At 43.2% G+C, this 24,319-nt stretch overlaps 1 protein-coding gene across 1 annotated transcript in view; it reads right to left on the bottom strand.

The window, feature by feature from the left end:
- LOC139380072 (E3 ubiquitin-protein ligase MYCBP2-like) overlaps nucleotides 1-24,319 on the bottom strand; it is a 275,571-nt gene that overhangs the window by 181,913 nt on the left and 69,339 nt on the right. The window contains exons 8-12 of the mRNA XM_071122535.1: nucleotides 24,212-24,311; nucleotides 23,545-23,618; nucleotides 14,009-14,147; nucleotides 13,543-13,619; nucleotides 5,534-5,738 (exon numbers count right to left, since the gene is read on the bottom strand). Coding sequence (XP_070978636.1) covers nucleotides 5,534-5,738; nucleotides 13,543-13,619; nucleotides 14,009-14,147; nucleotides 23,545-23,618; nucleotides 24,212-24,311 — 595 coding nt within the window. The remainder of the gene's footprint in view (nucleotides 1-5,533; nucleotides 5,739-13,542; nucleotides 13,620-14,008; nucleotides 14,148-23,544; nucleotides 23,619-24,211; nucleotides 24,312-24,319) is intronic.

The following is a 24,319-nucleotide window of genomic DNA, read 5'->3' as shown; positions in this document are numbered from 1 at the left end:
GCACATATGTGTGTGCACTTCTGTGATTGTTTAGTTAGTTAATAAATAAATGATTGATACAGCCCCAAAGCATGATGTTTCCACCCCCATGCTTCACAGTAGGTATGGTGTTCTTTGGATGCAACTCAGCATTCTTTGTCCTCCAAACACAAATTATATTTTGGTTTCATCTGACCATATGACATTCTCCCAATCTTATTCTGGATCATCCAAATGCTCTCTAGCAAACTTCAGACGGACCTGGACATGTACTGGCTTAAGCAGGGGGACACGTCGGGCACCGCAGGATTTGAGTCCCTGGCGGCGTAGTGTGTTACTGATGGTAGGCTTTGTTACTTTGGTCCCAGCTCTCTGCAGGTCATTCACTAGGTCCCCCCGTGTGGTTCTGGGATTTTTGCTCACCGTTCTTGTGATCATTTTGACCCCACGGGGTGAGATCTTGCGTGGAGCCCCAGATCGAGGGAGATTATCAGTGGTCTGTGTTTTTCTGTGACTAGGTACTGACCTAACAATCGTTTGGTGTGCTTTCGTCGTAAAGCCTTTTTGAAAATCGGACACTGTGGCTGGATTTACACAAAGTTTATCTTTAAAATGGTGTAAAATACTTGTATGTTTGAGGAATTTTTATTATGGGATATATGTTGTTTTGAATTTGGCGCCCTGCAATTTCACTGGCTGTAGGAGAGGTGGGACGCTACCGTCCCACAAATCCCAGAGAGGTTAAACAGCTTGGAAAATTCCAGAAAATGATGTTATGGCTTTAGTGGCTTCTGATAGGCTAATTGACATCATTTGAGTCAATTGGAGGTGTACCTGTGGATGTATTTCAAGGCCTACCTTCAAACCCAGTGCCTCTGACATTATGGGAAAATCAAAATAAATCAACCAAGACCTGACAAAAAAATAATTGTAGACCTCCACAAGTCTGGTTCATCCTTGGGAGCAATTTCCAAATGCCTGAAGGTACCACGCACATCTGTACAAACAATAGTACGCAAGTATAAACACCATGGGACCACGCAGCTGTCATACCGCTCAGGAAGGAGACACTATCTCCTAGAGATGAACGTACTTTGGTGCGAAAAGTGAAAATCAACCCCAGAATAACAGCAAAGGACCTTGTGAAGATGCTGGAGGAAACAGATACAAAAGTATCTATATCCACAGTAAAACTAGTCCTATATCGACATAACCTGAAAGGCCGCTCAGCAAGGAAGAAGCCACTGCTCTAAAACCGCCATAAAAAAGCCAGACTGTAGTTTGCAACTGCACATGTGGGGACAAAGATCATACTTTTTGGAGATATGTCCTCTGGTCTGATGAAACAAAAATAACTGTTTTGCCATAATGACCAATGACCATTATGTTTGGAGGAAAAGGGGGGAGGCTTGCAAGCCAAAGAACACCATCCCAACCTTGAAGCACGGGGGTGGCAGCATCATGCTGTGGGGGTGCTTTGCTGCAGGAGGGACTGATGCACTTCACAAAATAGATGGCATCATGAGACAGGACAATTATGTGGATATATTGAAGCAACATCTCAAGACATCAGCCAGAAAGTTAAAGCTTGATCTCAAATGGGTCTTCCAAATGGACAATGACCCCAAGTATACTTCCAAAGTTGTAGCACAATGGCTTAAGGGCAACATAGTCAAGGTATTGGAGTGGCCATCACAAAGTCCTGACCCCAAACCTATAGAAGATTTGTAGGAAGAACTGAAAGTGTGCGCGAGCAAGGAGGGCTACAAACCTGACTCAGTTACACCAGCTCTGTCAGGAGGATTGGGCCAAAATTCATTTATTGTGGGAAGCTTGTGGAAGGCTACCCGAAATGTTTGACCCAAGTTAAACAATTAAAGGCAATTCTACCAAATACTAATTGAGTGTATGTAAACTTCTGACCCACTGGGAATGTGATGAAAGAAATAAAAGCTAAAATAAATAATTCTTGCTACTATTATTCTGACATTCCACATTCTTAAAATAAAGTGGTGATCCTAACTGACTAAGACAGGGCATTTTTACATGGATTAAATGTCAGAATTTTTTTTTTTTAAACTAAGTTGAAATGTGTTTGGGTAAGGTGAATGTAAACTTCCGACTTCAACTGAACATTATCAAGAATCACACACATACTATCCAGATACTGACTGTTAGCACTTGGTGGTCTATAGCAGCTTCCCACCAGAATGGGCTTCCTACTATTGCACACTGCCTTAGTGCTAACAGTGTAACTCTGGTTGTGTAACTCTGGCTGATGATTACTGCTTACAGTAGCTGTAGGATAAGCAGATGTATTCGGTGCAATTAGGGGAACATAAACTAAATCACTTACATTGTTGGCCAATGCCCCTAAGATCATGTACATTTGATGCAGCATTATGATGACTCATTGTCACAACGGTAGGGATTGAACTGAGCTGGTCTTGGATAATTTACCAGTAATTGTTTTAACGCAGCCTTGAAATGCGTGGAGAATCCGGGCGCAAAGATGATTTGGATGGACTCCGTCATTCCTGTAGAGTATCTTCTGTTTCCAGAAGTTATCAATAAAAGTGACTCCAGCAGAGGTTCAGTATTCTTTTAGCCAGATGTGTAATGCCAGTAGTTGCCAGTAGCTGAATATTTCACACCCGCGGCCCAACAATTAATCTTTTTTTTTTTTTTGTCTTAAGTTCTTAGTGTTGTGGACACAGAGGAACTTGAAGGCCTTCTAACCCTAATCATAACACCACAACAGCTCCATTGATGTGGATGGGGGAGTGATCTCCCCTTTCTTCTGCAGTCCACCATCAGCTCCTTGGGCTTACTGGCATTGAGGGAGAGGTTGTTGTCCTGGCACCACACTGCTAGGTCTCCGACCTCCCCCTGTAGACCGTCTCATCGCCGTCGGTGATTAGGCCTACCAACGTTGTGTCGTCAGCAAACTTGGTGCACCGAGCTTTATTCTGGAAATAGCATTCTTACGTAGTTATTTCTCCTCTTCCAGATGAGAAACAGCAGTGTGAAGTGCAATTGAGATTGTGTCATTAGGGCCTCCCGGGTGGCGCAGTGGTTAAGGGCGTTGTACCAGCACCAGCTGTGCCACCAGAGACTCTGGGTTCGCGCCCAAGCTCTGTCGCAGCCAGCCGCGACCGGGAGGTCCGTGGGGCGACGCACAAACCTGTCGTCCGGGTTAGGGAGGGTTTGGCCGGTAGGGATATCCTTGTCTCATCGTGCACCAGCGACTCCTGTGGCGGGCCAGGTGCACAGTGTTTCCTCCGACACATTGGTGCGGCTGGCTTCCGGGTTGGATGCGCGCTGTGTTAAGAAGCAGTGCGGCTTGGTTGGGTACCTTAGTCTCTCAACCTTCGTCTCTCCCGAGCCTGTACGGGAGTTGTAGCGATTAGACAAGATAGTAGCTACTAAAAACAATTGGATACTACGACATTGGGGAGAAAGAAGGGGTAAAAAAAATAAGAAAAGTGTGTCATTTGTGGATCTGTTGTGGCGGTATTAAATTGGAGTGGGTCCAGTGTGTTTGGGAAGATGGTGTTGATTTGTGTCATGTCCAGCTTTTTAAAGCACTTCATAATTACAGATGCTGGTGATGGTCATTTAGCTAGGTTAACTTAGAGTTATTGTGAACAGTTTGAAACATGTTGGGTTTACAGACTGGAACAAGGAGATATTGAAAATGTCAGTGAAGACACTCACCAGCTGGTCTGCCAATGCTTCGAGAACGTGCCCTGGTATTCCGTCTGGCCCGGTGGCATTGCGAGCGTTAACCTGTTTAAAAGTTGTACTCACATTGGCCACGGAGAGCGGGGTCATTTGGAAAAAGGGCTTTCATGCAAGACTCAGTGTTTTCTGGCACTTAGCTCGTTTGGGACTCCAATACTGGGCATCTCACGACTGGGTTTCCCTTTGTAATCCGATAGGACCTGCAAGCCCTGCGTCAGAGCCGGTGTAATTAAATTCCACCATACTCCAATATTGTACTTTAGCATGTTTGATGTCTCGGAGGTCGGAGTGGGCTTTCTTGCATGTGTCCATGTCCCGTTTCTTGTAAGCAGTAGCTCTAGCCTTTGGCCCAGCGTGGATATTGCCTGTAATCCATGGTTTTTGGTTTGGATATGTTTGTATAGTCACTGTAGGGACGACGTTGTCTATGCACTTGTTAATGAAGCCTGTGACTGATAAAGTGTTAAACTCCTCAATGCTATTGGGTGAGTTCTGGAACATATCAAATCAAATGTATTTATATAGCCCTTTTTACATCAGCTGATATTTCAAAGTGCTGTACAGAAACCCAGACTAAAACCCCAAACAGCAAGCAATGCAGGTGTAGAAGCACGGTGGCTAGGAAAAACTCCATAGAAAGGCCAAAACCTAGGAAGAAACCTAGAGAGGAACCAGGCTATGAGGGGTGGCCAGTCCTCTTCTGGCTGTGCCGGGTGGAGATTATAACAGAACATGGCCAAGATGTTCAAATGTTCATAAATGACCAGTCTGTACTAGCAAAACAGTATTGTAGCCTTGCGTCTGCTACATTGGACCACTTCTGTATTGAGTGCATCACTGGTACATCCTGTTTGAGCTTTTGTTTGTGAACAGGAAAAAGGAGAATAGCATCGTGACAGATTTGCTGAAAGGAGGGCCTTGTATGCGTTTCTGTGGGGAGAATAAAAGTGGTCTAGAGTTTTAGTACCCCTAGTGGCTCAGGAGACGTGTTGGTAAAAGTGAGGTACAACGGTTCTAAGTCTCCCAGCTTTAAAGTCTCCACCCACCAGAAACATTGCCTCTGGTTGTGTGGTTTTCTTGTTTTTTTATGGCCCTATATAGTTTGTTGAGTGCCTTAGCAGTGTAGGTTCTATGAGGGATTTAGACATTCGTGAAAATTACGGTAGATTATGCAGCTTACCTAGAGGTATTATTTATCAGGTGAGCAAAAGCTTAAGATTTTTCACAACGGAAGCATCGCACTAGTTGTTGTTTATGAAGAGGCACACCCAACCCCCTTTGGACTTGCCCGAGGCCGCCTTTGTCCAATCATGCCGCTGCATGGAGAAACCACTGAGTTCTATGTATAGTCATCCATCCACATCTCTGCAAGACATACAATATTGTTGCTTTTCAAGTTTTTCTGATGCAAGAGCTTTGTTCAAGAGCCTCTTATCTTATTCTCGATTGACTAGACGTTTACAAAAGAACAAAGGGGAGTGCCAGTCGATTTTCTCTTCATCTCAGTCTCACAAGGAAGCCGGCTCGTCTATGGCGTCTACACCTGCAGCGTTTTGGTAGCCCATAACACAAAGGCATAAACAAGGGAACATCTGAGTCTATGTTGAATTCGAAATCAAGGTTACCAACTGTCGATCTGATGTCCAGAAGTACATGGTGGTCATGTGATAATAGTATGAACTTTCTGTACAAAAAAGTAAAGATAAACATGAAAAAAAAGTAACTCAATAGCCATATCCGTCGGCGCCATTTTGAATCACATCCATGCGTATTCTCGTCTGTGTAGGTGTGTGTCCTCATCCATACTTACTGGACTCTCCATCCTCTCCCTTGCTGGCAGAGCCGGTGAAGAACACGCTGCCATCCTCGGCCACAAGCAGGGCGTGTGAGCCGTCATGGCCCACCGAGAACTGGATGATCTTAGGGGACTTGGTGACAGGCAGCTCCACCCATTTACCTGCCGATGGACCACCTTGCTTGATGCCAAGGCTCTGATACTTCCCTGTGTAGTAGATCTGAGAAGGGAGGGGCAGGGTGGAGAGGGAGGGGTAGAGAGAGAAAATATTTTTAAAAGGAACGGTCGTGAAAAACTAACTTTAACGGTTGAAAACCTCTAACTTTACCATGGTCTCAGACCGGATGCTTCGGCTGAAAAGGAGTGTTCTGATGTTAAGGGATTTTTTTATCAATAATGACTAATTATGTAAACATTTCAATCAGGACTGAATAATCAGAATACTATTATGTTACTGTATAGATGTATGAATTTTATTTTAATCCTAGTACTGAATATAATGTGTGTAAATATAATCAAGAATTAGAACAATGACTGACTGTTCCTTGGTAGAAATGAATGAATGAATTTATCGTCAGACTGGCTAGAATGCTTATCTACACAGGAAGACTTATATTATATTAAATTGGTGGGACGATGTGGGAAGGCTTGAGATACTGCCTTTGTACCAGGGTGGAGAAGAGACGGGACAGTTCGAAAACTAATGACGTCAATTTCAGTTTATAACCTGTGGTAAACTGCATCATGTTCAGTACTCTCGAGAATAAACGCTGCTGATTGATTTTGAGACTGGTCTCTGTCCATTTTATGCAAATAAGAGTCTTACAAATTCCTAGAAGTGGACAGAGTGTTGAATTTAATTGGGTATTAAAACATGTAGGAATTGAATTCCTGTAACATCTGATTATCACAACATCAGTGAACCACAAAAGCTAATTGGCTCAAGTTGGCTAACTTACCTCCAGACACAAATGAGAGAAAACCTCACTTGACCACTTTACTTGCTATAACAGAGCTGCTAAGACTGTTTAAGTTGTTTAGACCAGTGAGTGACTGTTTCCAGAGAGAATGTACGAACACATCCCATCTGCGAAGAAACACACATAAAAGCCCGCCTCCAAGTCTCAAATCTCTTTTCAGTTGCATTTCTTAATGACAAGGAGGAAAACTGAGGCAAAAATCAGCCAATTCAGCCCAAATCACCTTAACACTCGTTGGATTTGGCCTATTTGGATAAGGCTAAATTGAAATGTTTCTTACAGGAAAGAAATGAAGAGCATATGGACAACCATTGTAGCAATTGAAAGGGAACAGTTTGGAGATAATGGGGAAATTATTAGACCAAAGTTGGACATAACAGTTCACCTGACACAAGACAATCCAAATATGACACTGCTGATTTTTTCATCTCCTGTACTTTTCACATATTTCTTGATAAAGAAACCAGAATACACTCTGGATACATTCAGTAACATGATAAGACTACTCCTGGAAAATGTGGTGTAGGTGCAAGTTGCCACACACAAGCAATTTTAATGCACTTATGACTCAAAGAAGAGTATTCAACTATAAGTTACTTTGAGCTCTACTAGCTGTGCCATTGAGAAACTAGAGCAGACACACAGTGCTTGGTAACACTTTGTCATAACCGCTAATATAACTTGTCATAACATGGTTAGAACTAGAGGTCGACCGATTAATTGGAATGGCCGATTAATTAGGGCCGATTTCAAGTTTTCATACCAATCGGAAATCGGTATTTTTGGGCGCCGATTTGCCGATTTTTATTTAATTTTTTACACCTTTATTTAATCTTTATTTAACTAGGCAAGTCAGTTGAGAACACATTCTTATTTTCAATGACGGCCTAGGAACAGTGGGTTAACTGCCTTGTTCAGGGGCAGAACAACAGATTTTCACCTTGTCAGCTCGGGGGATCCAACCTTGCAACCTTAACTAGTCCAACGCAATAACGACCTGCCTTTTTCTCGTTGCACTCCACAAGGAGGCTGCCTGTTATGCGAATGCAGTAAGCCAAGGTAAGTTGCTAGCTAGCATTAAACTTATCTTATAAAAAACAATCAATCAATCACTAGTTAACTACACATGGTTGATGATATTACTAGATATTATCTACCGTGTCCTGCGTTGCATATAATCTGACTGAGCATACAAGTATCTGACTGAGCGGTGGTAGGCAGAAGCAGGCGCATAAACATTCATTCAAACAGCACTTTCGTGTGTTTTGCCAGCAGCTCTTCGTTGTGCGTCAAGCATTGCGCTGTTTATGACTTCAAGCCTATCAACTCCCGAGATGAGGCTGGTGTAACCGAAGTGAAATGGCTGGCTAGTTAGCGCGCGCTAAATGTTGTTGTATTGCTGGTTCGAGCCCAGGGAGGAGCGAGGAGAGGGACGGAAGCTATACTGTTACACTGGCAATACTAAAGTGCCTATAAGATCATCCAATAGTCAAAGGTTAATGAAATACAAATGGTATAGAGGGATATAGTCCTATAATTCCTAAAATAAATACAACCTAAAACTTATTACCTGGGAATATTGAAGACTCATGTTAAAAGGAACCACCAGCTTTCATATGTTCTCATGTTCTGAGCAAGGAACTGAAACGTTACCTTTCTTACAAGGCACATATTTTACATGGAACATATTGTACTTTTGCATTATTTAAACCAAATTGAACATGTTTCATTATTTAATTGAGGCTAAATTGATTTTATTGATGTATTATATTAAGTTAAAATAAGTGTTCATTCAGTATTGTAATTGTCATTATTACAAATAAATAAATACAAATTCTAAAAAAAAAAGTCTGATTAATCGGTATCGGCTTTTTTTGGTCCTCCAATAATCAGTATCGGCGTTGAAAAATCATAATCGGTCGACCTCTAGTTAGAACACTGTCATGATTTATTTAGACCTGTTGTGACAGGCCTTATTGTATGGCTGGTTATGACCTACAGACGAGTGTCAAAACCCATAAAACCTACCACAGAAGGCAAAACATTCCATTACACCAGTGCCTACTTGTTAACAGTATGTTCATGCTATATAACATTTTATGAACCATAAGACAATATTACATTATCATAGTAATTGCACACACACTGATGTCAGAAGTGCATCTACCCCAATGCTCTATTGCTGATGAATAGGATGAATGAAGGGAAAGATTTAAGGAGCAGGACAAGACACCCTCTTGTTGACTGATGACTGACTTAAGGTCATGTACGTGATAGGCCTATCTGGCTTATATGTTTATGGTGGTCATAATGCTTCTTGACACTTATAAAGTGTATTTTCTTAGTCCAAGAAAAGTGACACAGGATGGTCATCATTTTTTATGTCTGTGAAATAAAGTGTATTTTCTACAAGTTATTTAAAATATGCTGAAAAAAATACAAAAAAGTGTTACCTTGTTTTTTCATTTGGAACACAACCCTGCATCCCCCATCACACAATTACTGTAGTCCAAAAGCGTTCCATTCTAAATCCCAATCTGGGTCAGGTGGCATGATTTGAAAGCTTGTTCCATTTCCAACATGACTAGCTAAGTTATGAAATACCTTCATGCAATGTTTTAGGCTTTCACAAAGCAATTCAGAGAAACGGATCGAAATATTGGTGCACATAGAAAGGAGTCATGTGTGCATATCACGTGCACGTGCAGCGGCTGAGTTTCTTATGAACAAACATTCTGTTCAAAACAAACCAGGGTATGACCACATAAAAACATTGTGATCATAAAATTTGACACTATATGACATGATTTTTGTGATCTGGAAACGTGAAGTGCACATTTGGATTCACAGATATACAGTGCCTTGCGAAAGTATTCGGCCCCCTTGAACTTTGCGACCTTTTGCCACATGCTTTCACTCTAGTGGTAGCATGAGACTGAGTCTACAACCTACACAAGTGGCTCAGGTAGTGCAGCTCATCCAGGATGGCACATCAATGCGAGCTGTGGCAAGAAGGTTTGCTGTGTCTGTCAGCGTAGTGTCCAGAGCATGGAGGCGCTACCAGGAGACAGGCCAGTACATCAGGAGACGTGGAGGAGGCCGTAGGAGGGCAACAACCCAGCAGCAGGACCGCTACCTCCGCCTTTGTGCAAGGAGGAGCACTGCCAGAGCCCTGCAAAATGACATCCAGCAGGCCACAAATGTGCATGTGTCTGCTCAAACGGTCAGAAACAGACTCCATGAGGGTGGTATGAGGGCCCGACATCCACAGGTGGGGGTTGTGCTTACAGCCCAACACCGTGCAGGACGTTTGGCATTTGCCAGAGAACACCAAGATTGGCAAATTCGCCACTGGCGCCCTGTGCTCTTCACAGATGATAGCAGGTTCACACTGAGCACGTGACAGACGTGACAGAGTCTGGAGATGCCGTGGAGAATGTTCTGCTGCCTGCAACATCCTCCAGCATGACCGGTTTGGTGGTGGGTGAGTCATGGTGTGGGGTGGCATTTCTTTGGGGGGCCGCACAGCCCTCCATGTGATTGCCAGAGGTAGCCTGACTGCCATTAGGTACCGAGATGAAATCCTCAGACCCCTTGTGAGACCATATGCTGGTGTGGTTGGCCCTGGGTTCCTCCTAATGCAAGACAATGCTAGACCTCATGTGGCTGGAGTGTGTCAGCAGTTCCTGCAAGGGGAAGGCATTGATGCTATGGACTGGCCCGCCCGTTCCCCAGACCTGAATCCAATTGAGCACATCTGGGACATCATGTCTTGCTCCATCCACCAACGCCACGTTGCACCACAGACTGTCCAAGAGTTGGCGGATGCTTTAGTCCAGGTCTGGGAGGAGATCCCTCAGGAGACCAACCGCCACCTCATCAGGAACATGCCCAGGCGTTGTAGGGAGGTCATACAGGCACGTGGAGGCCACACACACACTACTGAGCCTCATTTTGACTTGTTTTAAGGACATTACATCAAAGTTGGATCAGCCTGTAGTGTGGTTTTCCACTTTAATTTTGAGTGTGACTCCAAATCCAGACCTCCATGGGTTGATAAACTGGATTTCCATTGATCATTTGTGTGATTTTGTTGTCAGCACATTCAACTATGTAATGAAAAAAATATTCAATAAGAATAAGAGTATTTCATACATTCAGATCTAGGATGTGTTATTTTAGTGTTCTCTTTATTTTTTTTGAGCAGTGTATATATATATTTTCCATGTCAGGTTATATTTTCAATTTTTTTTATTCAAATGAAATGCAGTAGAACAGCAAACACACACATGGCCACTGCGCCTGATACTCCTCTCCATTTCCATATGAAATAGCCATTGGGTGCTGTTCAGGGGAGAGCAGGCCCACAACAATGGCCGGAGTTGAATGGAACAGCACTTCACCTTAGTGACTGTTCCCTCTGCTCTATACAATACATATCTGTTTATTCTATGTGATGATAAAAGGCTCATACAATATAAATATTTTTTTATGTTTTCTTTCAGTGATAGCGACTCCGACTGGGAGCCCCCGGTGCCAAGCTGCCCGCTCTACCTCTGCCCCCAGTGGTGTTCATATGCCACAGTTCATTACTACAGGCATGACTGTGCCTCAGGGCCAAAAGGGCACAGCATGGAGGCGTCGTTGTGTTCTATGTCGCATGAACTGCACCACTTGTTCAGTTTGCCTCTACTTTACATCAGAAAGAGACTGCTATGGCACAGGCAGCAAAATATTGTGTAGAGGACTTCCAAAGGGTGTACTGTTTTTTTTAAACATGTATTTTCTAATATATATTTTTACTTTTTTTATTTTGTGTGTGTGTGTTAGAATTTCTTTTTGATATGTTGTATATAGTTATTTGCACTGTTGTATATAGGTCATTTTACCAATTCGGCCACTTGGGTACATTTGGGCAACTTGTGTGGGACACCTGGGTGACTTCATGCTAAATGTCATGTAGCTCACCCATTCCTGAAGTTATCAGTCGGAAACTTTGCACACCTACAGTTGCCCTCTTGTGTTATCCATCAAAATTATCTCCAGCATCCTATGTGACTGTGTGGCTATTCTAGTACATGTGAAAGATGATGCTACAACAATAAAAAACAAAACGTATGCTCTTTCTTTCTCTTTTCTCCCACCAGATCTACTGTGTTATATTCTCCTACATTCAATTAACAATTAACTTCAGAATGTTTCCATTAAAATGATACCAATATTATGCATATCCTTGCCTCTGGGGCTGAGCTACAGGCAGTTAGATTAGGGTATGTCTTCATGCGGAAATTGAGAACAAAGGGATGCAGCCATAAGAGGTTTATTGAAGATAATCTGCATGCTCGTCGTCTTCACCAGGGCCTTGGCCTGACTGCAGTTCGGAGTCGCAGCCAACTTCAGTTGGAAAATTCTCACTTTAGACGGCCACTGGCAAACTGGAGAAGTGTGCTCTTCACAGATGAATCTCAGTTTCAACTGTAACGGGCAGATGGCAGACGTGTGGGTGAGAGGTTTACTGATGTCAACATCGTAAACAAAGTCTCCAATGGTGGTGGTGAGGTTAAGATATGAGCAGGCATAAGCTACGGACAACGAACACAATTCCATTTTATCGACTGCAATTTGAATGCACAGAGATACCCGTGACGAGATCCTGAGGCCCATTGTCGTGCCCTTCATCCGCTGCCATCACCACATGTTTCAGCATGACAATACACAGCCATGTCACAAGGATCTGTACACAATTCCTGGAAGCTGAAAATGTCCCAATTCTTCCATGGCCTGTATTACTCACCTACCCGGCAATGTCCATCTACTTTGCACAGCCATTGAAGTGGGACAACATTCCCCAGACCACAATCAATTGCATAATCAACTATGTGAAGGAGATGTGTCACGCCGCATGAGGCAAATTGTGGTCACACCAGATACTGACTGGTTTTCGGCTCCACGCCCCTACCTTTTTATTTAAGGTATCTGCGACCAACAGATGCATATCTGTATTCCCAGTCATGTTAAATTGACCGACTTCCTTATATGAACTTTAACTCAGTAACATCTTAGAAATGGTTGCATGTAGCATTTATATTTTTGCACTTTTCCATTTTTGCACTTGGCAAGTGTCCTGCACTGTTTAGAACAACGGTGTTTTGGGGCCTCCCGAGTGGCACAGCATCGCAGTACTAGAGGGGTCACTACAGACCCGGGTTCGATCCCAGGCTATATCACAACCGGACATGATCGGGAGTCCCATTGGGCGACGGGCGAATTGGCCCAGTGTCGCCCGGGTAAGGGGAGGGTTTGGCCACGGGGGGGCTTTACTTAGCTCATCGCTCTAGCAATCTCCCTTGTAGCATTCATAGTGAAGTGTCCAGAAGAGAAATTTACTTTTTCTGAGCCAGAGCAATTCACACATTAACATCTTTGAAAATGTCAATAAACACAAAGCTCTAACGGAAATGCGAATAGTTTACTGTCATTCCAGGTGCTGAAGTTGGCTTGCTAGCTAGCAAGTGAAATTAACTTTACTCAGCCTGCATAGCAACCACTCGTGAACAGACGACTAGACCTTTTGCATAACAGAATTAATGACTGGTCTCGTCTGTGGCAACATGACTAAAAGAACCAACAACCAGATTTTTTACCAGACTATTTCCTCTAGCAGAAGAATGAAATAGTGTGAATTTACTTATCGAAATAATGGTTTTAGTCAAATTTGAACTGAATGTCAAGCCATATGTCTGTGTGTTCATTTAAGAAATTAGGAATAAGAGGCAGTGCACCAAAAAAAATATAGCAACGGGTAACGCTTTGCAACGGAAAACTATTGGACAATTCCATGTTAGAGGTTAATGGACTTGTGTGAGGCAGAAGGAGGGTGTGTTTGTGTTTATAATGAGGAAGAACAGACCGGGCAGAGCCCTCGTGTTGCTGGTCACATCAGAATAGAATGACGATTGCCTGCTTCTCGAATTCAATCTTCTTTGCACCCACAGCAACGGTAACACACATGCATCTCAGTTTGTACAGCTCTGGTGTTCTTACCTTTCCTGAGGCAGTTTTCATCAAAGCAAATTCCCTGCCTGCTCCCAGCAATGCTGCCTCCTCGTCAAACCCTGTACCTTGAAAACACATTTTGATATGAGAAACAGACGCACAAATCCACACACCCAGAAATATATTACAGAAACTCACATGGAGACCGGTGCATTGCAATCCCTGGAACAGAATGAATAGAAAGGTATGGTGGTTTGCGTTTATTCCATTCCAGACGTTACAATAAGACCATCCTCTGATTCAGTGACAACAGTCTCTACCTAAAAACACAAATGATTATGCCTAATGCCAATATTTGACAGAGTGAGACGGTGAAGTTTCCCTAGACACAGATCTTGGGTCAGTTTAGCATTTCCCCCGCTAATGGTTAAGGTTAGGATTGGGGGAAGGGAAGCTGACCATAGATCTCTACCTAGGGGAAACTTTACCAGAGCGCATAGTCAGTAGGACTCACTGATGATGTGAAGGTCTTTCTCCAGGTCAAACAGAGAGATGCCGCAGGCATGGAGACACTTCCTGGCCAGTTTCAGCTGAAGCTCCTGCTGCAGTTCTGGGTCTGTACTGGTTGCGTAGATCCGCACCACAAACCCATCCTGAGGGAAACATGGCAATGGCTTATTTAGTTCCACATTGAAATATAACAAGCATAAAGGATTCAAATATTTTTGAGGTCATACAAAAGCTTGGACTCAATAAGTGGGGTTGCACAATTTCAGTAACTTTTTCTGAAAATGTCCAGGTTTTCCAGAAATCCTGGTTGGAAGATTCCTAGAATCAGGAGAGAATAAGCAGGAAATCCAGAATCCGTTCACCCAGGATTTCTGAAATACCTGAGAGTTTTAAGGAACATTACTGGAATTTTGAAAACCTAGTCTTGAGTTACACACACAAGAACACGCAAAGTCAGGTATTCCTGACATGCAAAGAGATTTAGATATGATGATTTTGACAACCATGCACTGTGTGTGTTTGTGCATGGAGACCTAGCATCAGGCCACAACATACCAGTTGGGTTGGACCCTGGCTTAGGTTTGTGCAATATTGTATGTTTTGAGAGCAGTGCATGGCCGTTGCTGTGGGGAGAGAAAAGTGTGTGCTTGAGATTCTATTTCTATGATCTCTCTCCCACTCTCTGCTCTGATAGTGTTACAGGCTCATGTCTATCTCCATCATTGCGCTTCATTACTTATTCAAAATTATTTATGACCATTAGTCAAAAATGTAAAAAAAATCCCTATAGAATTATACTGTTTAGATAGATAGATAGATAGATAGATAGACAGACACACAAAATGTGGACGCCTCTGCAAATTAAATTCAGCTATTTCAGCCACACCCGTTGCTGACAGGTGTATAAAATCGAGCACACAGCCATGCAATCTCCATAGACAAACATTGTCAGTTGAATGGCCTTACTGAAGAGTTGCACCGTCCGTATGCCACCTTTCTAACAAGTCAGTTCCTCAAATGTTTACCATGCCAGCTCTAGCAGGGCAAACAATAAGTGCTGTTATTGTGAAGTGTAAACGTCTCGTAGCACCAACGGCTAAGCCGCGAAATGGTAGGCCACACAAGCTCACAGAACGGGACAACCGAGTGCTGAAGCACGTAAAAATTGTCTGTCCTCGGTTCCAAACGTCCTTGAAGCAACGTCAGCACAAATGTTCGTCGGGTGCTTCATGAAATGGGTTTCCTTGGCCGAGCAGCCGCACACAAACCTAATTTCACCATGAGCAATGCCAAGTGTCGGCTGGAGTGAAGTAAAGCTTGCCGCCATTGGACTCTGGAGAATTGGAAACGCATTCTCTGGAGTGATTAATCACGTTTTACCATCTGGCAGTCCGATGGACGAATCTGGGTTTGGTGGATGCCAAGGGAACGCTACCTGCCCCAATGATTAATGGCACCAGAGGGGATGGGTGCCGTTTTACGAGCTCCTAACCAACTGTGCTATTTTGTTTGTAGCTCATTTTGTACATAATGTTGCTGCTACCGTTGTCATGACTTGCCATGTTGGGTGAGGATCATAGGCGCCAAACCGATGCTGGCAATAAGACCGCACTCAACAAGCTGTAAAAGGCCATAAGCAAACAAGAAAATGCTCATCCAGAAGCTGCACTCCTAGTGGCCGGGGACTTCAATGCAGCCACACTTAAATCCGTTTCACCTCATTTCTACCAGCAAGACACATGTGCAACCAGAGCGGAAAAAAAAATTTAAAAAGAAAAAAACTCTATACCACCTTTACTTCACACTCAGAGATGCATACAAAGCTCTCCCTCCATTTGGCAACTCGGACTATAATTATATCCTCCTCATTCCTGCTTACAAGCAAAAAACTAAAACAGGAAGAAACCAGAGAATCGCTCAATATGGAAGTGGTCAGCTGACATGGATGCTACAGGACTGTTGTGCTGTAGCATAAAATTGGAATATGTTCTGGGATTCATCCAATATTCATCCAATGGCATTGTGGAGTCCCCCGGCTTCATCAATAAGTGCATCGGTGACGTCGTTCCCAAAGTGACCGTACGCACATTTCCCAACCAGAAGCCATGGATTACAGGCAACAACCGCAACGAGCAAAAGGCTAGAGCTGCCGCTTTCAAGGAGCAGGACACTAATCCGGACGCTTAAAAAATAAAAATGCTAGTGGAATGTGGCAGGGCTTGAAAAATATTACCGACTACAAATGGAAACCCAGCCACTAGCTGCCCAGTGACGTGAGCCTACCAGACAAGCTAAATGCCTTTTATGCTCGCTTCGAGGCAAACAACACTTCAGCATGCAAGAGAGCACAAGCTGTTCCGGACGACTGTGTGATCATGCTCTCCATAGCCGATGTGAGCGAGACCTTTAAACAGCTCAACATTCACAAAGCAGTGGGGCCAGATGGATTACCAGGACGTGTACTCAAAGCCTGCATTTCAAGCAGACCACCATAGTCCCTGTGCCCAAGAAAGCGAAGGTAACCTGCCTAAATGATTACGGCCCTGTAGCACTCACGTCGTTAGCCATGAAGTGCTTTGAAAGGCTGGTCAAGGATCACAACACCATCATGCCGGAAACCCACTCAAATTCGCATACCGCCCCAACCGATCAACAGATGACGCAATCTCAATCACACTCCACACGGCCCTTTCCCACCTGGACAAAAGGAACACCTAGGTGAGAATGCTATTCATTGACTACAGCTCAGCATTCAAAATAGTGCCCACAAAGCTCATCACTAAGCTAAGGACCCTGGGACTAAACACCTCCCTCTGCAACTGGATCCTGGACTTCCTGATGGGACGTCCCCAGGTCGTAAGGGCAGGCAACAACACATGTGCCATGCTGATCCTCAACAATGGGGCCCGTCATGGTGCGTGATTAGTCCCCTCCGGTACTCCCAAGACTGCGTGGCCAAGCACGACTCCAACACCGCCATTAAGATTGCTGACAACACAACGGCGGTAGGCCTGATCACCAACAATGATAAGACAGCCTATAGGGAGGTCGTCAGACACTCCCTGTGGTGCCAGGACAACAACCTGCCAGGACAACAACCTCTCCCTCAATGTGAGCAAGACAAAGGAGCGGATCGTGAACTAAAGGAAAAGGGGGGCCGTACAGGCCCCCTTTAACATTGACGGGGCTGAAGTGGAGTGAGTCTAGTGTCCACATCACCAACAAACTATCATGGTCCAAACACACCAAGACAGTCCTGAAGAGGGCATGACAACACTGTTTCCCCCTCAGAAGACTGAAAAGATTTGACACGGGTCCCAGATCCTCAAAAAGTTCTATAGCTGCACAATTGAGAGCATCCTCACCCCCACCCCCCGGTATGTAAACTGCTCGGCATCTGACCATAAGGCACTACAGAGGGTACATCACTGGGGCCAAGCTTCCTGACATCCAGGACCTATATACTAGTCGGTGTCAGAGCAAGGCCCAAAAAATTGTCAAAGACTCCAGTCACCCAATTCACAGACAGTTCTCTCTGCTACCGCACGGAAAGCAGTACCAAAGCACCATGTCTAGAACCAAAAGGCTCTTTAATTAACAGCTTCTAACCCCAAGCCATAAGACTGCTGAACAATTAATCAAATGGCCACCTGGAATATCTGCATTGACACCCCCTGCTACTCACTGTTTATTATCTATGCATAGTCACTTTACAAATTACCTCTACTAACCTGTACCTACTAACCTACACATTTACTCGGTAACGCACATTTACTCGGTAACGGTACCCCCGTATACAGACTTGTTATTGTTACGTAATTTTATTGTGTTACTTATATATATATTTTTTGTTCACTTTAGCTTATTTAATAAATATTTTCTTAACTCAATTTATTCAACTGCATTGTTGGTTAAGGGCTTGTTAGTAAGCATTTCAGAGTAAGGTTTACACCGGTTGTATTCGGCACATGTGACAAATTATTAAGTAATAGGTCTGAATACTTATGTAAATGTGATTCATTTTTATTTATTTATACATTTGCAAAAAAAATCTAAAAACCCGTTTTTGCTTTGTCGTTATCAGGTATTGTGTTGAAGAGGGGGGAAAACGATTGAATCCATTTTAGGATAAGGTTATAACGTAACAAAATGTGGAAAAAGTCAAGGGGTCTGAATACTTTCTGAATGCACTGTGTGTCATCCCCAACAGCGTTTGGGATTAGTTACTAGAAAAATCTAATTCATTCAAAAATAATCTTCAATCCGATCAGAAACATCTTTGTCACAGCTTGTCTTTCCTAAATGGTGTAGGCTGACGTATTTACATCAGAATTCCTTTGTATATTTGCAGTGAAAATTCTGCGACACGACAACATTTTATGCACTTATGAAATGTAGGCCAAGCACCATTGAAATCAATAATTTGTCCCAATTGATAATCGAACACACTGCGGCCATTTGCCAGCGCAACGATCAAGAAATGTACATCCTGCCTCTATACAAAGAAAATGTATAATCTATATGAATAGGCATACACAATTATGATTTGATTAATAATTTCAAGATCATGGATCATCTGGAATGATTATTTTCAAAGGGTCTGCTGTCAGAAATTCCCTTACGGTAGGAAAGGTAGACTAATGAAAAATAAAGGTAGGGAATAGATTTGTTTCTATAAATAGAAAATCCCTTTACCCTATACTAATGTGTCATCCTGTGAAATTGACATTGCTGCACAGCCTCATAAAAATGTATTTTATTTTAATTGAAAATCTTTTCAGCCACCAGTGTGACCCCAGCATAGAGATGAATAGCTAGATGGCACACTTGTCACTAGACAGTGATGATCTCTATGGGCTTTGTTATCACATAAAATATCAAATGGCAAAGAGCAGAGGAGAACCCTCTATCCATTTTTATGGACAGCTGTCATGACAATTCCCCAAAACAGCTTTCTTCACTCGCTCGAGAACTAAAGTTGGTGGTTGAAGATATCCCTCTAGTGGTGTGGGGGCTGTGCTTTGGAAAAGTGGGTGGGGTTATATCCTTCCTGTTTGGCCCTGTCCGGGGGTGTCCTCGGATGGGGCCACAGTGTCTCCTGACCCCTCCTGTCTCAGCCTCCAGTATTTATGCTGCAGTAGTTTATGTGTCGGGGGGGCTAGGGTCAGTTTGTTATATCTGGAGTACTTCTCCTGTCCTATTCGGTGTCCTGTGTGAATCTAAGTGTGCGTTCACTAATTCTCTCCTTCTCTCTTTATTTCTCTCTCGGAGGACCTGAGCCCTAGGACCATGCCCCAGGAATACCTGACATGATGACTCCTTGCTGTCCCCAGTCTACCTGACTGTGCTGCTGCTCCAGTTTCAACTGTTCTGCCTTATTATTATTCGACCATGCTGGTCATTTATGAACATTTGAACATCTTGGCCATGTTCTGTTATAATCTCCACCCGGCACAGCCAGAAGAGGACTGGCCACCCCACATAGCCTGGTTCCTCTCTAGGTTTCTTCCTAGGTTTTGGCCTTTCTAGAGAGTTTTTCCTAGCCACCGTGCTTCTACACCTGCATTGCTTGCTGTTTGGGGTTTTAGGCTGGGTTTCTGTACAGCACTTTGAGATATCAGCTGATGTACGAAGGGCTATATAAATACATTTGATTTGATTTGATTTAAATTAGGAAATAAGTTGCTTCATTTCATAACGGGATGCTATCTGAAATAAAGTTCATAATGGGAGGATATTAATTCAACTTAGGCAACAAATTTGCATGTTTGATGTAATTAAAATGATTTCAGAAACTATTCTGTCAATTTAGATTTTTTTTTTTTTGTGCAATCCTAAAACGCTATTTTCGTACTTAGTTATTTTCCCGGACCCTTGGTTATGCCCTGTTTACATCCCGAATGTGTCGTCTGTTGCGTTTCTGAGTCTACAACGAAGTGGCATCGCAGGGCCACCTTGCATCCGAGGCTCCATTGAGAAAAGCAAGCTGCTTTTTTCCTTTAAATTTTGTGCACACATTTATTTGCATCCCTGTTCGTTAGCATTTCTCCTTTGCCAAGATAATCCATACACCTGACAGGTGTGGCATATTGAGAAGCTGAATAAACACCATGATAATCACACAGGTGCACCTTGTGCTGGGGATAATAAAAGTCCACTAAAATGTGCAGTTGTGTCACACAAAAATGCCACAGATGTCTCAAGTTGAGAAAATTTGCAATTTGCATGCTGACTGCAGGAATGTCCACCAGAGCTGTTGCCAGAGAATGAAATGATAATTTCTCTACCATAAGCTGCCTCCAATGTCATTTTTGAGAATTTGGCAGTACGTCCAACCGGCCTCACAACCGCAGACCACATGTAACCACGCCAGCCCAAGACTTCCACATCCAGTTTCTTACCCCTGCGAGATCATTTGAGCTGAGGAGCATTTATGTCTGTAATAAAGCCACTTTGTGGGGAAAACCTCATTCTGATTGGCTGGGCCTGGCTGCCAATTGGGTGGGCCTATGCCCTTCAAGTCCACCCATGGAAAAAAATCCATAGATTAAGAAGGACTGTGTGTAGAGATGGGATGGCTGATAATGCTCGTAGTAGGGACTTTTCCGGACAATGGCTGATGTGTGGTGTGCTTTGCCGCCTCAGCCGCCAAGGCATCACCCAGGTGGATGCTACACTTAGGCCATTGAGGACTAGATACCTCTGGAGCTGTTACTAGAGGAACTGTGCACCGAGACAGCAAGGTGCCCTGATGAAGAATAGAACCTGTCTAAGACTGACGGCTTCCCTTGACCATAACATCAATACCCTCCCATTCAAGCCAACTGCCCAACAGCTCAATTCAAGCCAACTGCCCAACAGCTCCATTCAAGCCAACTGCCCAACAGCTCCACTCAAGCCAACTGCCCAACAGCTCCACTCAAGCCAACAGCTGATGAACATTAGCCATTTTCATTGCTTATGACCGGTCTTTCGTTTCTGTGTGGAATATCGTCACAATGTACATTGTACACACAATTCAGCTCTCTACAACCCTACCTCCCACTTTTATCCAGGGACTGATCTGATACATGTGCGTAAGGCTTCAGAGGCAGATGTATGAATTTCACGTCCACTCTCCCCATTATTTATGCTTACTACTCATGCATCTATAGGCCTGCATCTGCCTGGGAGGATTAACCATGAATAATGGTCACATGCTGGTTTTACTAGCCCTCTTTCCTCCTGCACACACACATAGAAAAAACACACACACACACACATCTGTGACAAAGCTGTGGGGGGCTCAGCTGGGAGATATGACAGAGTGACACTTCTGAGTGAGGCTGGCTGCCTGAGAAGGTGGCTGACATACATCACCGTACCGGACTCAACATTGTTTAAATAACTAAGGGTTTGTGATTTACTTGGCAAATAGGTGTTAGACAGTGTGTGTGTATACGTGTGTGAGAGAGAGCGCAAGAGCGAGAATATTCTGCCCGGTGAATTTGAACAAAGTAGCCACCATCACTCCTGAATGGCAAATAGTCTTGTATGTAGAAAAGCTAAACAATAGATTTAGGGGAACGAGTACAGTATGTGAAAGTCCCACAATGTTATTGCAACCTCTGTCCCAGCTACTTTGCTGCTCTATGCAAGATACACATTTCCATAAATACAGTGCCTTGCGAAAGTATTCGGCCCCTTTGAACTTTGCGACCTTTGCCGCATTTCAGGCTTCAAACAAAGATATAAAACTGTATTTTTCTGTGAAGAATCAACAACAAGTGGGACACAATCATGAAGTGGAACGACATTTATTGGATATTTCAAACTTTTTTAACAAATCAAAAACTGAAAAATTGGGGATGCAAAATTATTCAGCCCCTTTACTTTCAGTGCAGCAAACTCTCTCCAGAAGTTCAGTGAGGATCTCTGAATGATCCAATGTTGACCTAAATGACTAATGATGATAAATACAATCCACCTGTGTGTAATCAAGTCTCTGTATAAATGCACCTGCACTGTGATAGTCTCAGAGGTCCGTCAAAAGCGCAGAGAGCATCATGAAGAACAAGGAACACACCAGGCAGGTCCGAGATACTGTTGTGAAGAAGTTTAAAGCCGGATTTGGATACAAAAAGATTTCCCAAGCTTTAAACATCCCAAGGAGCACTGTGCAAGCGATAATATTGAAATGGAAGGAGTATCAGACCACTGCAAATCTACCAAGACCTGGCCGTCCCTCTAAACTTTCAGCTCATACAAGGAGAAGACTGATCAGAGATGCAGCCAAGAGGCCCATGATCACTCTGGATGAACTACAGAGATCTACAGCTGAGGTGGGAGAATCTGTCCATAGGACAACAATCAGTCGTATATTGCACAAATCTGGCCTTTGTGGAAGAGTGGCAAGAAGAAAGCCATTTCTTAAAGATATCCATAAAAAGTGTTGTTTAAAGTTTGCCACAAGCCACCTGGGAGACACACCAAACATGTGGAAGAAGGTGCTCTGGTCAGATGAAACCAAAATTGAACTTTTTGGCAACAATGCAAAACGTTGTTTGGCATAAAAGCAACACAGCTCATCACCCTGAACACACCATCCCCACTGTCAAACATGGTGGTGGCAGCATCATGGTTTGGGCCTGCTTTTCTTCAGCAGGGACAGGGAAGATGGTTAAAATTGATGGGAAGATGGATGGAGCCAAATACAGGACCATTCTGGAAGAAAACCTGATGGAGTCTGCAAAAGACCTGAGACTGGGACGGAGATTTGTCTTCCAACAAGACAATGATCCAAAACATAAAGCAAAATCTACAATGGAATGGTTCAAAAATAAACATATCCAGGTGTTAGAATGGCCAAGTCAAAGTCCAGACCTGAATCCAATCGAGAATCTGTGGAAAGAACTGAAAACTGCTGTTCACAAATGCTCTCCATCCAACCTCACTGAGCTCGAGCTGTTTTGCAAGGAGGAATGGGAAACAATTTCAGTCTCTCGATGTGCAAAACTGATAGAGACATACCCCAAGCGACTTACAGCTGTAATCGCAGCAAAAGGTGGCGCTACAAAGTATTAACTTAAGGGGGCTGAATAATAAATAGTTTAAAATGCCAGAGAATCTCATGTGGCCCATTAGGCTGTATTATGTTATCGGTAGACTATTATTGGGCCATATCAGCCAGACTGGATGTAGATTGAAAGAGCCATAGTTGGGGCAAAATTGAACAGGAGAGCAGACACTTGAGCTACGTTTTGCTTTACTTTTAGGAGCAGGACGATTTGCAGGCAAAGACCGATGAATGTGTTATCAATATTTATTTCCAATCGATGTAGCAGCCTACACTATAGACTATCATATTTGGGAAGTTAATTTATTTGAAAAGACAACATGCCTTGTGCTTTTCTGCCCATGCATACTATAGCCTGCATGCTAATTAATTATAGACCACAGATATGTGTACCCATCCACTCTTCTCTCTCAAGATAAATACAAATAAAATAATAATTTTAGCGCCAGTGCAGCAGATTAATGTGAGTGTGAATGGAGACTCACGTCTTTGCAGGCAGTGATCTGATTGATGTATTCTCCGTCAGTGAAGACTACGCTCTGGCCGTCTGTCTGTAGGCCTGTGAAAAGGAGAATTTATAATATCCAAAGAATAGGGAGATGAATTTGTCATGCTTTTGACAAAGGAATTCAGCCGAAACACTGTGCATTGGCCTCTGTCCGTCCATGATATGGTACATTTTATTTATATTTTTGAAATGAATATTAACATAGCATACTGTAAAACAAAAAACAGGGCTAGCTAGACAGAGATTTAGTTCTCAATATCCTGAAGAAGTGCGTAAGTGTCTGCACATTGAATCTATAAAGCTATGTAGGCATCTTTGTCCTGTGGCCATTTGGTTATGTTTCAATCCTTTCCTAGTTTAATCAGGATTAATTTCTGGATTTCTGGATGCGGAATCCATTAGTTATGATTATATTTGGTCTAGTCAATCACCGGGCGAGAGGTTTAAAAGCGGACAGAAGTCTTTTATGAGCATTAAATATGAAATGTTTCCAAGTTAATCGAAAAAAATAAAGTAAACAGGTGATTACAAAAATAAAAAAATTCACACTAGCTTACAAACAGGTACATAAAAAAATGTATGCATTGTTTATTATAACACACACTATTGGGAAGAAGGATATGTTACTGTGTGTTATCATGTACCTGGCATAGTGATGTTTCCCTCATGCTCCAGAGTCTCTGGGTCGATCTTGATGGCCGATGTACTGTGGTTGTTACTCGTATCCCGGTACAACAGGCAGCCCTGCGCGC

This window comes from Oncorhynchus clarkii, chromosome 22 (assembly GCF_045791955.1).
Source record: "Oncorhynchus clarkii lewisi isolate Uvic-CL-2024 chromosome 22, UVic_Ocla_1.0, whole genome shotgun sequence".
NCBI lineage: Eukaryota > Metazoa > Chordata > Actinopteri > Salmoniformes > Salmonidae > Oncorhynchus > Oncorhynchus clarkii.
This window is presented reverse-complemented; position numbering and strand designations above follow the sequence as displayed.